The following is a 15321-nucleotide window of genomic DNA, read 5'->3' as shown; positions in this document are numbered from 1 at the left end:
CGCTGCAATTATGCATGCTAAGTCAGTGGAATGGGGATTACTCAGATTTGTCCCCTCTACTAAATCTGGATCAAGAGACCAGAGATTCTCTTCTCTGGTGGCTTTCTCGGGTCCATCTGTCCAAGGGTATGACCTTTCGCAGGCCAGATTGGATGATTGTAACAACAGATGCCAGCCTTCTAGGTTGGGGCGCAGTCTGGAACTCCCTGAAGGCTCAGGGATCGTGGACTCAGGAGGAGAAACTCCTCCCAATAAATATTCTGGAGTTAAGAGCAATATTCAATGCTCTTCTAGCTTGGCCTCAGTTAGCAACACTGAGGTTCATCAGATTTCAGTCGGACAACATCACGACTGTGGCTTACATCAACCATCAAGGGGGAACCAGGAGTTCCCTAGTGATGTTAGAAGTCTCAAAGATAATTCGCTGGGCAGAGTCTCACTCTTGCCATCTGTCAGCGATCCACATCCCAGGCGTAGAGAACTGGGAGGCGGATTTTCTAAGTCGTCAGACTTTTCATCCGGGGAGTGGGAACTCCATCCGGAGGTGTTTGCTCAACTGGTCCATCGTTGGGGCAAACCAGAACTGGATCTCATGGCGTCTCGCCAGAACGCCAAGCTTCCTTGTTACGGATCCAGGTCCAGGGACCCGGGAGCAACGCTGATAGATGCTCTAGCAGCTCCTTGGTTCTTCAACCTGGCCTATGTGTTTCCACCGTTACCTCTGCTCCCTCGACTGATTGCCAAAACCAAACAGCAGAGAGCATCGGTGATTCTGATAGCGCCTGCGTGGCCACGCAGGACCTGGTATGCAGACCTAGTGGACATGTCATCTCTTCCACCATGGACTCTGCCTCTGAAGCAGGACCTTCTAATACAAGGTCCTTTCAATCATCCAAATCTACTTTCTCTGAGACTGACTGCATGGAGATTGAACGCTTGATTCTATCAAGGCGTGGCTTCTCCGAGTCAGTCATTGATACCTTAATACAGGCTCGGAAGCCTGTCACCAGGAAAATCTACCATAAGATATGGCGTAAATATCTTTATTGGTGTGAATCCAAGAGTTACTCATGGAGTAAGGTTAGGATTCCTAGAATATTGTCCTTTCTCCAAGAGGGTTTGGACAAAGGCTTATCAGCTAGTTCTTTAAAAGGACAGATCTCTGCTCTGTCTATTCTTTTGCACAAGCGTCTGGCAGAAGTTCCAGACGTCCAGGCATTTTGTCAGGCTTTGGTTAGGATTAAGCCTGTGTTTAAAACTGTTGCTCCCCCGTGGAGCTTAAACTTGGTTCTTAAAGTTCTTCAGGGAGTTCCGTTTGAACCCCTTCATTCCATTGATATTAAACTTTTATCTTGGAAAGTTCTGTTTTTGATGGCTATTTCCTCGGCTCGAAGAGTCTCTGAGTTATCTGCCTTACATTGTGATTCTCCTTGTCTGATTTTTCATTCAGACAAGGTAGTTCTGCGTATCAAACCTGGGTTTTTACCTAAGGTGGTTTCTAATAGGAATATCAATCAAGAGATTGTTGTTCCATTATTGTGTCCTAATCCTTCTTCAAAGAAGGAACGTCTTTTGCATAACCTGGACGTAGTCCGTGCCTTGAAGTTTTACTTACAGGCTACTAAAGATTTTCTTCAAACATCTGCCCTGTTTGTCGTTTACTCTGGACAGAGGAGAGGTCAAAAAGCTTCGGCAACCTCTCTCTCCTTTTGGCTTCGGAGCATAATACGCTTAGCCTATGAGACTGCTGGACAGCAGCCCCCTGAAAGTATTACAGTTCATTCTACTAGAGCTGTGGCTTCCACCTGGGCCTTTAAAAATGAGGCCTCTGTTGAACAGATTTGCAAGGCTGCGACTTGGTCTTCGCTTCACACCTTTTCAAAATTTTACAAATTTGACACTTTTGCTTCTTCGGAGGCTGTTTTTGGGAGAAAGGTTCTACAGGCAGTGGTTCCTTGCGTTTAAGTTCCTGCCTTGTCCCTCCCATCACCCGTGTACTTTAGCTTTGGTATTGGTATCCCACAAGTAATGGATGATCCGTGGACTGGATACACTTAACAAGAGAAAACATAATTTATGCTTACCTGATAAATTTATTTCTCTTGTAGTGTATCCAGTCCACGGCCCGCCCTGTCCTTTTAAGGCAGGACTAAATTTTAATTTAAACTACAGTCACCACTGCACCCTATGGTTTCTCCTTTCTCGTCTTGTTTCGGTCGAATGACTGGATATGGCAGTGAGGGGAGGAGCTATATAGCAGCTCTGCTGTGGGTGATCCTCTTGCAACTTCCTGTTGGGAAGGAGAATATCCCACAAGTAATGGATGATCCGTGGACTGGATATACTACAAGAGAAATAAATTTATCAGGTAAGCATAAATTATGTTTTATTAACCCCTAACCTGCCCTCCCTAACATCGCCGACACCTAACTTCAATTATTAACCCCTAATCTGCCGACCAAATCTCGCCGCTATTCTAATAAATGTATTAACCCCTAAAGCTAAGTCTAACCCTAACACTAACACCCCCCTTAAGTTAAATATAATTTTAATCTAACGAAATTAATTAACTCTTATTAAATAAATTATTCCTATTTAAAGCTAAATACTTACCTGTAAAATAAATCCTAATATAGCTACAACATAAATTATAATTATATTATAGCTATTTTAGGATTAATATTTATTTTACAGGTAATTTTGTATTTATTTTAACCAGGTACAATAGCTATTAAATAGTTAAGAACTATTTAATAGCTAAAATAGTTAAAATAATTACAAATTTACCTGTAAAATAAATCCTAACCTAAGTTACAATTAAACCTAACACTACACTATCAATAAATTAATTAAATAAAATACCTACAATTACCTACAATTAAACCTAACACTACACTATCAATAAATAAATTAAATACAATACCTACAAATAACTAAAATGAAATAAACTAACTAAAGTACAAAAAATAAAAAAGAACTAAGTTACAAAAAATAAAAAAATATTTACAAACATAAGAAAAATATTACAACAATTTTAAACTAATTACACCTACTCTAAGCCCCCTAATAAAATAACAAATCCCCCCAAAATAAAAAAATGCCCTACCCTATTCTAAATTACTAAAGTTCAAAGCTATTTTACCTTACCAGCCCTGAACAAAGCCCTTTGCGGGGCATGCCCCAAGAAGTTCAGCTCGTTTGCCTGTAAAAAAAAACATACAATACCCCCCCCAACATTACAACCCACCACCCACATACCCCTAATCTAACCCAAACCCCCCTTAAATAAACCTAACACTAAGCCCCTGAAGATCATCCTACCTTGTCTTCACCATACCAGGTTCACCGATCCGTCCTGGCTCCAAAATCTTCATCCAACCCAAGCGGGTCCATCTTCCGGCGGCTGAAGAGGTCCAGAAGAGGCTCCAAAGTCTTCATCCTATCCGGGAAGAAGAGTAGATCCGGACCGGCAACCATCATCTTCCAAGCGGCATCTTCTATCTTCATCCGATGAGGACCGGCTCCATCCTAAAGACCTCCACCGCGGACCCATCTTCATCCGGCGACGTCCAACTGAAGAATGACGGTTCCTTTAAGGGACGTCATCCAAGATGGTGTCCCTCGAATTCCGATTGGCTGATAGGATTCTATCAGCCAATCGGAATTAAGGTAGGAATATTCTGATTGGCTGATGGAATCAGCCAATCAGAATCAAGATCAATCCGATTGGCTGATCCAATCAGCCAATCAGATTGAGCTCGCATTCTATTGGCTGTTCCGATCAGCCACACCATAGCTTGTAACTTAATAATCCCAAATAAAGCCGCCAAAATAACAGTTCCTTGGTGTCATAAAAGAGCTTTCAATTTCTACAGTAGTAACTGTCACAGGAGACCAGCACTCGATACCGTTGTTTAACTCTGATCATTTCAATGAGCAAAACGAATGGTGAAATAAATTGTAGTTTATTTATTAAAAATCGACCCCTATATAGTTCATGCAACTTAAAATAACTATCTCTCTTTTCCCACGCAAAGTGGTTTTGAAAACTGCCCATCTCTCTTGTCAGCTCACAACATGCCCCCTATCGATGATCTTAGCAACCAATTGTAACCCAGCACACAGATGGGCATCACTGTCAACAGCTGTTAGTCCCACCACCTGATCACCTGCTGAGATTGTAGTCAGTCTGGCTGAGGATGTACAAATGCAGCCTTTTCAAGTGCCAGATCTGAAGGCAATAGATGGACCAGATTCCACTTTTGTCCCTAGAAGATTTACTTCCATGAGTAATTAACTATCTGCTTTGAAGCAGCCTGCTCAGATATGTAAATCAGTCTTTTAAGTAGAGACTGTGAAAATCTTTCTTTGTACACTGTCTTGTCACATAATTTGTATGAATAGCAATACACCACTGTTATTGACATACATGCATGAGAGGCAAGCCCCAAAACACAGAATAAGGGAAAACATATGGGCCCAACCCCCCATCAGAGAGCCTGGGCACCCACTCTTCCGTCACAGTAACCATTTATTAAGACTAGCGCTGTTTAATAAGCCTATATATCCTTTTAGTCTTTATTTTTAGTTTGTGTCTCTAAATCTAATATTTAAATAGCCTCAGTACCTATACTTCCCTTGATTGTGTTTTAATAATTACAGTTTTTTCTCGACAACTAAAAGGTGACAAGTTTTTGTCAAAACATTAAAAATACTTATAACCCTAATAGACAAACACATGCATATAGGGGATTGTAAGATGCCAAAAGCAAATCCGAGCAATGAGGACCATAGTAAATATAGAACATAAAAAAACAAATAGCAATAAATGCGTCTATAGTTAAATCTACAAGCAATGTCTGGTATGATTGCAATCCCTGTAAGTTGTGGCCTCCGAAATGGGAAGTTAGGATAGCAGGTCCGTATTAAAGCCCACAGTTAGTAAGGAGTACAGCATGTGAAAGCAGGTTACTCACTGTTCATATGCAACACCAGAATATTCTTCAGAGGAAATCGCTCTATCCCACCAACCCGGGAGAGTCTATTGAGGCATACACTTGCCTCAGTGACCTTGGTATACTTTACAAGTATCTCCATCCTGCACATGAAATCTGACTTTTCAACCAAGAACTCAAGAGCCAAAGACACTCTGAGTTATAAGTTGGAAGAACCTCTGCTAAACCACGTGTACACATGGATCCAATGGCAAATGCTTTTCAAGCACGAACAGCTGTACTGTAGCTCCCTTCCGTGCTTACGCTGCTTTGTACATGGAGGCTTAAACAGGAAATGAAGTTCGTGAGCTGGAATGGTAGAAAAATATAAAATTTAACTTTTATTTGTTCATTAAAAATAACACAAGGTGAGCAAAAAGTGGTTAACGCGCTATATCCATTGCTTACATGTTTCAGCAATAGCCATAGTCATATGGCAGATTAAGATGATATTCACTGAAAGCAGCATAATGTGATTTATATTGGCTGCAGCATTTAATTTTTACAGTACGCCTCCTGCTCACTGCTAACTTCAGTCCTCAGTTCGAATTGTCCCTTTCCAGTGAGCTCCATTACTTTCAATAGGAGACATCTCGCCATTTGCAGAGACTGCTCCTTTTTTATTGTAATTCCACCAGGGCAGCCCCTACGAGGGTTGGCGAGAAAAAACACGTGTGAGATTTAGATCATTAGGCCCTTAGAGAGAACAATTGAAAATTAACATTTTATTTCTCCTAATTTCCACTGGAATTGTAATTTCTGCTGCCTATGCTTACATAGCTTCACTATAGCATATATTTAAGTATATAAACTTTCAGCATAAGTAGGGATTTTTCTTCGCCACGTAAGAGGTGGTGAAGAGTGTAAGAAGCAGCGGTCTAATGACCACTTCTTTTTACATTATGGAAAGCAGGCTTGCATGTGTGAACCTGCCCTGCAAGGGCTCTGGAGCAGCTTACGCTGCTTTGTACATGGAGCCCTAAGTGTTGCATTACTTAAATGTAGTTTCAGGCAGTAAAACATTACATAAAGGAATCGGTTTAACCCCTTAACGACCGTGATGTACCCTGTACGTCGCTGTTTTTTAAGGAATTGTCTGTCTATAATAGTGTATCCTGCCGCTAGTGGTAAGACCATGCTATTGAAAGCGACACCCATATATAAAGACTAGCGACGTACAGGGTAAGTCACTGGTCATTAAGGGTTTAAGTCAAAATTGGTAGAGGTTTATTCAGAAAGGGGTTGAAAATATGATAATCCACTGAATAAATTAAACATAAGAGTTACCGGACAAACAAACTGAATCACACACAATATGTACAATCATTTTTGCTAAGATGATAAATCAGCAATTTACAAAAGTAATTAGGAGACCCCATTGTCTTCTTCATGTATGTATTTTTTCTTATTGGTTTCACACCCTGGTGTTAGGTGCAGTTTCTGAATTTAGGAACATTAACAAGCATGTGCGTTATGGTGGAATATGTATAGTCTAGAAAGTGTTTTGTTAATGAGTGATAAATGTTTTTAAAAATACATATGTAGACTCCCACTTATCAAACTGCATGTGAACAAGGTTCTCAGAAAGAGAACCTGTCTGCACTCCTTTAAGAATGAACGAGCAAACGATCGTGCAACCCTGCTCTCATGCAACCAATTGTGCAAGAACAAAACTTGTCAGTCTTCCCGGATGAATGAGTCTGGATTGTCTGACAATTGTAACCTCTAAGGTTGCGGACATGTTAAGAAGCAGGAGTCATAAAAAATAGTCCTGAAGGTGATTAGACAGATTTTTAAATGGAAGCCTAAATCTCAAAATATGGGCTATGAGTGAAGTGAAGTTCTTTGTTCCAAGTTACATGCTTCTTTCAGTGCTGGGAGATCTGTAATCACCTACATTATACACCTTGATACAATAAACTTCTTAGAATGATCTAATAAATTATGAAGATAATTAAGGAAAGTTGATCTTTCTGTTTCTTCCAAGTAAACATTTTATTTAAAAACAGCGTTTCAGCACTCATGCAGGTGGAAAGAATGTTTGCAGAAATGTTATTATTATAATTATTTTTCCAACCTTCAGTAATAATACTCCTATTATGCCAAAGCATTTATCATGAGTTCATGCTATTGTAAATTTACAGTGTCATATCTGTCAATTTATATCTAATTTACAAACACCTAGATGACAAGTTTTGCGCTATAAGTTGCGTTATTTCACCCTCCATAGCGCTGCCATTACAAGTTTCTAAAAAGCCGCCTTGTGCGTGCGATATGGTGGCGATGAGCTCCATACCGCACAAAATCCAAGGGCTGAGAATAAGTGCTCGCTGCCCCCGACATTGACATTGACGACACAGAAATAAAGTTATTAACCCCTAATCTGCCACTTCCGACTTCGCCGCCACTAATAAAAGTTATTAACCCCTATTCCGCCGCTCCCCAACATCGCCGACACTATATTAAAGTTATTAACCCCTATTCCCCCACACCCCAGTATCACAGACACTATAATAAAGATATTAACCCCTATTCTGCCGCTCCCCGACATCGCTGCCACTAAATAAAGTTATTAACTCCTATACCTCTTGCCTCTTACATCACCACCACTAAATAAACCTATTAACCCCTAAACTGCCAGCCCCCCACATCGCAAAAAAATAAATTAAACAGTTAACCCCTAAACCTAACAACCCCCTAACTTTAAATGTATTACAATATCCCTATCTTAAAATAAATAAAAACTTACCTGTGAAATAAAAAAAACTAAGTTTAAACTAACAATTAACCTAACATAACTATTATACTAAAATTAAAATAACTACCAATTAAATAAACTAAATTACACATTAAAAAAAACTAACACTACTAAAATAAATTAATTCTAAAATTACAAAAAATAACAAATACTAAATTACAAAAAATAACAAACACTAAATTACAAAAAATAACAAACAAAATTATCCAAAATAAAAATAATTACACCTAAACTAATAGCCCTATAAAAATAAAAAGCCAACCCAACATAAAAAAATCTAGCCTACAATAAACTACCAATAGCTAGTGATGTCGCGAATAGTTCACCGGCAATGTTCGATCTGCCCCCTATTCGTCATCATTGAGTAAAACTTTGACCCTGTACCTCACAGTCAGCAGGCACATTCCAGCCAATCAGCAGCAGACACTCCCTCTTAGACCCTCCTACCTCCTGGACAGCATCCATTTTAGATTCATTCGGAAGCTGCATTCTTAGTGAGAGGAGGGACAGTGTAGCTGCTGCTGATTTAATAGGGAAATCGATAGCTAGGCTAGTGTATTCAGTGTCCACTACAGTCGTGAAGGACTCATCTGATCTCTGCTGTAAGGACAGCACCCCAAAAAGCCCTTTTTATGACTAGAACATCAGTCTGTTTTTTTTTTTTTCCTGTGTAATCTAATTGCAGTTGTCTGCCTGCCAGCGTGTGTGTCAGGCTCACAGCGTATACTGTGCCCACTTGCCCAGTGCCACCACTCATATATGATGTAACAGTAGTGTACATTTAAAAAACAACAACACTTTTTTGACTGTGAAATAATAGCAGACAGCTGCCAGTACCCAAGATGGCCGCCAATAAGGCAGAGGGGGAGGGTTAGAGAGCTGTTTTGGGGGGGGATCAGGGAGGTTGGGGGCTAAGGGGGATGCTACACCACAGCATATGTAAATATGCTAAAAAAAATAAAAAAAATAAAAACCTTTTATTTTAGTACTGGCAGACTTTCTGCCAGTACTTAAGATGGCGGGGACAATTGTCGGGTTGGGGAGGGAAGGGAGCTGTTTGGGAGGGATCAGGGGGTCTGATGTGTCAGGTGGGAGGCTGATCTCTACACTAAAGCTAAAATTAACCCTGCAAGCTCCCTACAAACTACCTAATTAACCCCTTCACTGCTAGCCATAATACACGTGTGATGCGCAGCAGCATTTAGCGGCCTTCTAATTACCAGAAAGCAATGCCAAAGTCATATATGTCTGCTATTTCTGAACAAAGGGGATCCCAGAGAAGCATTTACAACCATTTGTGCCATAATTGCACAAGCTGTTTGTAAATAATTTCAGTGAGAAACCTAAAATTGCGAAAAAAATTAAGTTTTTTTTTAAATTTGATCGCATTTGGCGGTGAAATGGTGGCATGAAATATACCAAAATGGGCCTAGATCAATACTTTGGGTTGTCTACTACACTACACTTAAGCTAAAATTAACTCTACAAGCTCCCTACATGCTCCCTAATTAACCCCTTCACTGCTGGGCATAAAACACGTGTGGTGCGCAGTGGCATTTAGGAGCCTTCTGATTACCAAAAATCAACGCCAAAGCCATATAAGTCTGCTATTTCTGAACAAAGGGGATCCCAGAGAAGCATTTACAACCATTTATGCCATAATTGCATAAGTTGTTTGTAAATAATTTCTGTGAGAAACCTAAAGTTTGTGAAAAAGTGAAAAAAATTTTTTATTTGATCGCATTTGGCGGTGAAATGGTGGCATGAAATATACCAAAATGGGCCTAGATCAATACTTTGGGATGTCTTCTAAAAAAAAATATGTACATGTCAAGGGATATTCAGGTATTCATGACAGATATCAGGGTTCCAATGTAACTAGCGCTCATTTTGAAAAAAAGTGCTTCTTGTATTTATTTCCCTATAACTTGCAAAAAAAGCAAAGAACATGTTAACATTGGGTATTTCTAAACTCAGGACAAAATTTAGAAACTATTTAGCATGGTTGTTTTTTGGTGGTTGTAGATGTGTAACAGATTTTGGGGGTCTTTTTTCCATTTTTTCCTCATATTTTATAATGTTAGGTGATGTATGCCCTTTATGGATTAAAACCAGACTCTGCATCAACTATGTAATTTTTTATGGGAGTTTTGCCATGGATCCCCCTCCGGCATTCCACAGTCAAGGTGTTAGTCCCCTTGAAACAACGTTTCCATCACTATTGTGGCCAGAAAGAGTCCCTGTGGGTTTTAAAATTCGCCTGCCTATTGAAGTCTATGGCGGTTCGCCCGGTTCGCCCGTTCGCGAACAGTTGTGGAAGTTTGTGTTCGCCGTTCGCGAACCCAAATTTTTATGTTCGCGACATCACTACCAATAGCCCTTAAAATGGCTTTTTTCTAGGGCATTGCCCTAAAGAAATCAGCTATTTTACCTGTTAAAAAATACAAACAGTAAAACCCACCACCCAACCAATCCCTCAAAATAAAAAACCTAACTCTAGCAAAAACCTAAGCTACCCATTGCCCTGAAAAGGGCATTTGTATGGGCATTGCATAAGGGCATTTAGCTCTTTTGCATTGCCCTGAAAAGGGCATTTAGCTCTTTTTAAAAAGCCCAAACCCTAATCAAAAACACCCAAAAAAGTTTTAAAAAAACCTAACACGAACCCCTGACAATCCACTTACAGTTTCTGAAGTCCAGACATCCAGGCGGCGAGAAGTCTTTATCCAGGCGGCGAGGTCTTCATCCATCCAGGTGGCGTCTTCTATCTTCATCCAGGCGGCATCTTCTATTTTCATCCCGGCGGCGTCTTCTATCTTCATCCCGGTGGCGCGGAGCGAATCCATCCTTGAAGACATGCGACGCGGAGGGTCCTCTTCATATGGTCACCGCCGTACACTGAATCTTCAATGCAAGGGAGCCTTTTCAAAATGGCATCCCTTGCATTTCTATTGGCTGATTTGATTTTTGAAATTCATATCAGCCAATAGGATGAGAGCTGTCTTCAAGGATGGTCCCGCTCCGCGCCACTGGGATCAAAATAGAAGATGCCCCTGGGATGAAGATAGAAGATGCCGCCTAGATGAAGATAGAAGACGTCACCTGGGTAGATGAAGACCTCGCCACCTGGATGAAGTCTTCTCACCGCCTGGATGTCCGGACTTCAGAAACTGTAAGTGCATCGTCTGGGGTTAGTGTTAGGGGTTTTTTTACATTTTTTGGGTGTTTTTTTTTTTTTTAATTAGGGTTTGGGCTTTTTTAAAAGAGCTAAATGCCCTTTTTCAGGGCAATTCAAAAGAGCTAAATGCCCTTTTAAGGGCAATGCCCATACATAGAGTTAGTTTTTTTATTTTGAGGGGTTGGTTGGGTGGTGGGTTTTACTGTTGGGGGGTCTTTGTATTTTTTTACAGGTAAGATAGCTGATTTATTTAGGGCAATGCCCTACAAAAGGCCCTTTTAAGGGCTATTGTTAGTTTATTGTAGGCTAGGGTTTTTTTATTTTGGGGGGGCTTTTTATTTTTATAGGGCCATTAGATTCGGTGTAATTGTTTTTATTTTGGATAATTTTGTTTGTTATATTTCGTAATTTAGTGTTTGTTATTTTTTTTTATTTAGTATTTGTTATTTTTTTTTAATTTTAGAATTAAATTTGTTTAGTAGTGTTAGGTTTTTTCTAATGTGTAATTTAGTTTATTTAATTGGTAGTTATTTAGTATAATAGTTATGTTAGGTTAATTGTTAGTTTAAACTTATTTTTTTTTTAATTTCACAGGTAAGTTTGTATTTATTTTAAAATAGAGATATTGTAATTTTAATTTAAAGTTAGGGGGTTGTTAGGTTTAGGGGTTAATAGTTTAATTTAGTTTTTTTTACGATGTGGGGGGCTGGCAGTTTAGGGGTTAATAGGTTTATTTAGTGGCAGTGATGTGGGAGGCCAGATGTTTAGGGGTTAATATCTTTATTATAGTGTTGGCGATGTTGGGGTACGGGGAATATGGGTTAATAACTTTATTATAGTGGTGGCGATGTCAGGGAGAGGCAGATTAGGGGTTAATAACTTTTACTAGTGGCGGCGATGTCGGGAGCAGAAGATTAGGGGTTGATAAGTTTAATTTAGTGTTTGCGATGTGGGAGGGCAGCGGAATAGGGGTTAATAGGTATTTTATGGGTATTAGTGTACTTTGTAACATTTTAGTTATGAGTTTTGTGTAACAGTTTTGTTTCGCAAAACTCATAACTACTGGTCTCAGATGGCGGATTGGATCGTGTCGGTATAGGCTGGAATGCAAGCATTTTAGCCTCACCACACAATACCAGAGCTATGGAAATCCCACGCAAAAACGCCATTGTTTTGACTGCGGGATTGAGGTTGCGTTAGAGGCTAAAAGCTTGCGGTATAGCTATACCGACAAGACTCGTAATGGCTGCGTTATGTTTTTACGCTGAAATGGCCATTTTTTCAGTGTTAAAACCGTAATGCAAAACTCATGATCTAGGTGATAATTATTTTACAAGTTATATTTTGCACTACACACAGACCTTTAACTTATTTTATATTTGTCTGCAGGGTTACGATGACGGCTTTGGGGAGGATTATGATGAACAGGATTATGAAGCCTACGACAGCAATTATACCACACAAACAGAGAGGTATGAGACTCATGGTTTTGCATCAATACAGAAATCCTAGATTTCCAATAATTTATCTTTGTTGTCTTTTTAGACAATGGCAGACATATTAACTAATGTTGAATAAATATAATTTGAATTCTTAAGATCATCATTAAAATGAGGATCCCACTAATAAACTCATGTGTGACACTATTCAAGAGTTATTATGGGGGGTTCCATAAGGTTGGGATTAGTCTTTTGTGCGGTAAGGTGAAGATGTGAAAGGAGCATCAGATATGGTAAAGAGTGTTGTTTGATGGGTGGGATGCTGGATATTAGGTAGTTGCCATATTGCTCAGTGAGGATTCTGATAATTTTACTGCATATTATGCTCTTAGATGTGCCATGAGGGGGTCCCTCTTCTGATTCTGATCCTGGGGTCCCCGCACTGCATATGGGCAAAGCAGACTCTCTCTCCAATGCAGGCTCTGTGATGTCGCCACTAGTGTCTGTGAGACAAAAAGTCAGGGGGGTGGGGAGAGGACTTTTAATTTAAAGGGGAAGGTGGCTCTAATGAAGTCCCTCTCTTTCACCCAATTTAGGCTAGAGGGACAAGTGACCCCTCATTTGAAAGTTCATACTTCTCTCTTTCAAATGAAGAGTTACTTGCCCCCTAAGATTCAGCTGATTACCATTCATATTGGGATCACCTGCCCCACTAGAAACAAAGTGATGGGTGAGGAGAACTACTATATAGCCCCTATGGGTATGAGAGGAAATTCCCTTCTTTTAAATGAGGTGTCACACCCCCCTGAAATTTTCAGGTGATCACCATAGTAATGGTTGTTATCTGCCCAAGTAGACAGCTGTATTCTTTTTGAGGAAGGGTAGGGGGGGCTGTTAGAGTCCCCATTCCCCCATATAACACAAAAGAGTTTGAGACCGCAAGTTAAAAGAGAGAAACCACCTTTTTCCAGTGTGGGGTCTCATTCCCCTGTCATTAGTAGTTGATTGCCATTTTGTGCCAATGACCTATCCAATGTATTCACTGTATAGGTGCCCCATCTTCTAAAGACAGCAGGCAACACATATACACACAATATCTCTTAACATAAAAGAGAGAATTGCCATAGAAATAACAATTGCCTGTATACTTAGTAATTTGTAAAGTCCTCTGTGTTGTAAAATGGACCCTTGCACCCCAAAATATGCAATACAATGGGGCAAATTACCCTTTGAGCAAAGAGGTTTGGTGACTCTTTCAAAGGAGGGGGTCACATGACCAGGTGGTTATCCGCCGACCACTGTGTTATCAGTGATAACCAATCAGGACCATAAGCATATGAAACAGCATCAGGTGGTGGGCTATCCCCTATGTTGCCCTCCACAATTCATACATATGGGTCTACCTGGTGCCTGCGGATTGTAATTAAAATGACAAATACCTCCCATCTAATGCTTTTCAGAGGCCTTTATTACTCCCTCACCATAATAATATGAAAAAGTGAGGTTTCACTGGTCAAATAAATGTTTTCACGTCCGTATAGCTGTAAAGTAATTGCTATAGTGAGGCTGATAACCTGGCAGTAACAACTTGCCTCATGTATTTGTACTGCTGATGTTAGGGCTCATAGGTCGATGTTTGTCTGGACTAATAAATAAATAAGCAAAATTAATGGAGAATGTAAGAATGAGTGATCTTTTGTGACTTTTGGTACAACAATGTTATGTTTTCAGGTTTCTTAATATATTTTGTTATGGTGAGTAATGTTGGACACAAAACGTATATAAGGTGCATACATTGACAAAGTGGGTTAAGCCACAGTTCTGAAAAATCTTTTAAATGTATGTAATATTTGTATGGTTTTATATTGTATACCTACCTCATTTTCTGCACAATGCAAAGTGACAAATTACTGTTCTCTTTTCTTATTTGTAATTGTTAATTTTAATTTAACCATATAAGTATAAAATCATAAATGTTGCTGTTTTTTGGAGGTGAACTGATGCTAATTGAGGGACAATTGTGTGTTTGAAATATTTAGGAAATAATGACTCCCACAGTGCTATTTACTATATATAGAAAAAGTAGACAAAAATGTACTTTTTTGTTTGCATTTCTTATGATGGTTAATCTCAGATTACATTTCTGTGTAAATGCACTGAATACTAAACAACTAAAACTCTAGCACAGGGGTGTGAAAATAGCTCAGCAGTAAAGTGGTTAAAGTGCCATTATAGTTAAAAAAATATTTATGACTTGCGACCCTGCACCTCTATGTTTAACCCCCCTGAAAATCCAAAACTGTTGCTGGCCCAATTAGCAGCGCTAGTCACACAACCCAGCTGTGTAACTAGCACTACTGATTGGATAAGCAGTTTCTTCTTAGGACCAGCAGTGCTCTGTGAGTCCCGAGTGGTACATTTACAATGTATTTAATTCCTTTGCAGGGCTAAAAACATAGAGATGAATTAGAGCAAGTATTTTTCTTATATAATGGCCCTTTAAGTAATATAGGAAAACCATAGATTTTACAGCTATAATCCTGCCTAACCACGAATGCTGAATTTCCCAGCTGTTTTAGTATTTTTAATACCAGAAGGTAATTTTTATATCTGCTAATCCTGGACATATTTATCATGTGATTACCAGTAGTGTTGCTCTTTTACATAGTTCATGCTCCTTTCTTCCTAAACAATAATATATATTCTAATGTTAAAAGGAAATTTTTGTGAGCATAATATATTGAATATAGTATACCAGGAAAACTCACCTCTCATCTTCTTTTAAACCAACTATACATTGGTCATTTGCACAAAAGAAAGTGTAGCACAAATGTTTGCCCGAGCAATAAGGGATATATTGTGAGGGATGCGCTCATCCGGCTTACCGCTCATATTACAGGTTGAAAGTAAACACGATTGCTTTAGTGCAAACGCGATTTACGCTAGAATGAT

The 15321-nt window shown here is 39.4% G+C and overlaps 1 protein-coding gene across 1 annotated transcript in view; it reads left to right on the top strand.

The window, feature by feature from the left end:
- The window catches only part of KHDRBS2 (KH RNA binding domain containing, signal transduction associated 2), a 1203795-nt gene that overhangs the window by 1045647 nt on the left and 142827 nt on the right, over positions 1–15321 (top strand). The window contains exon 7 of the mRNA XM_053710406.1: positions 12320–12402. Within this exon, the coding sequence (XP_053566381.1) occupies positions 12320–12402 (83 nt within the window). The remainder of the gene's footprint in view (positions 1–12319; positions 12403–15321) is intronic.

This window comes from Bombina bombina, chromosome 4 (assembly GCF_027579735.1).
Source record: "Bombina bombina isolate aBomBom1 chromosome 4, aBomBom1.pri, whole genome shotgun sequence".
NCBI classification, from domain to species: Eukaryota; Metazoa; Chordata; class Amphibia; order Anura; family Bombinatoridae; genus Bombina; species Bombina bombina.
Note: the sequence above shows the minus strand (reverse complement) of the source record. Positions and strands in the feature narration are given on the sequence as shown.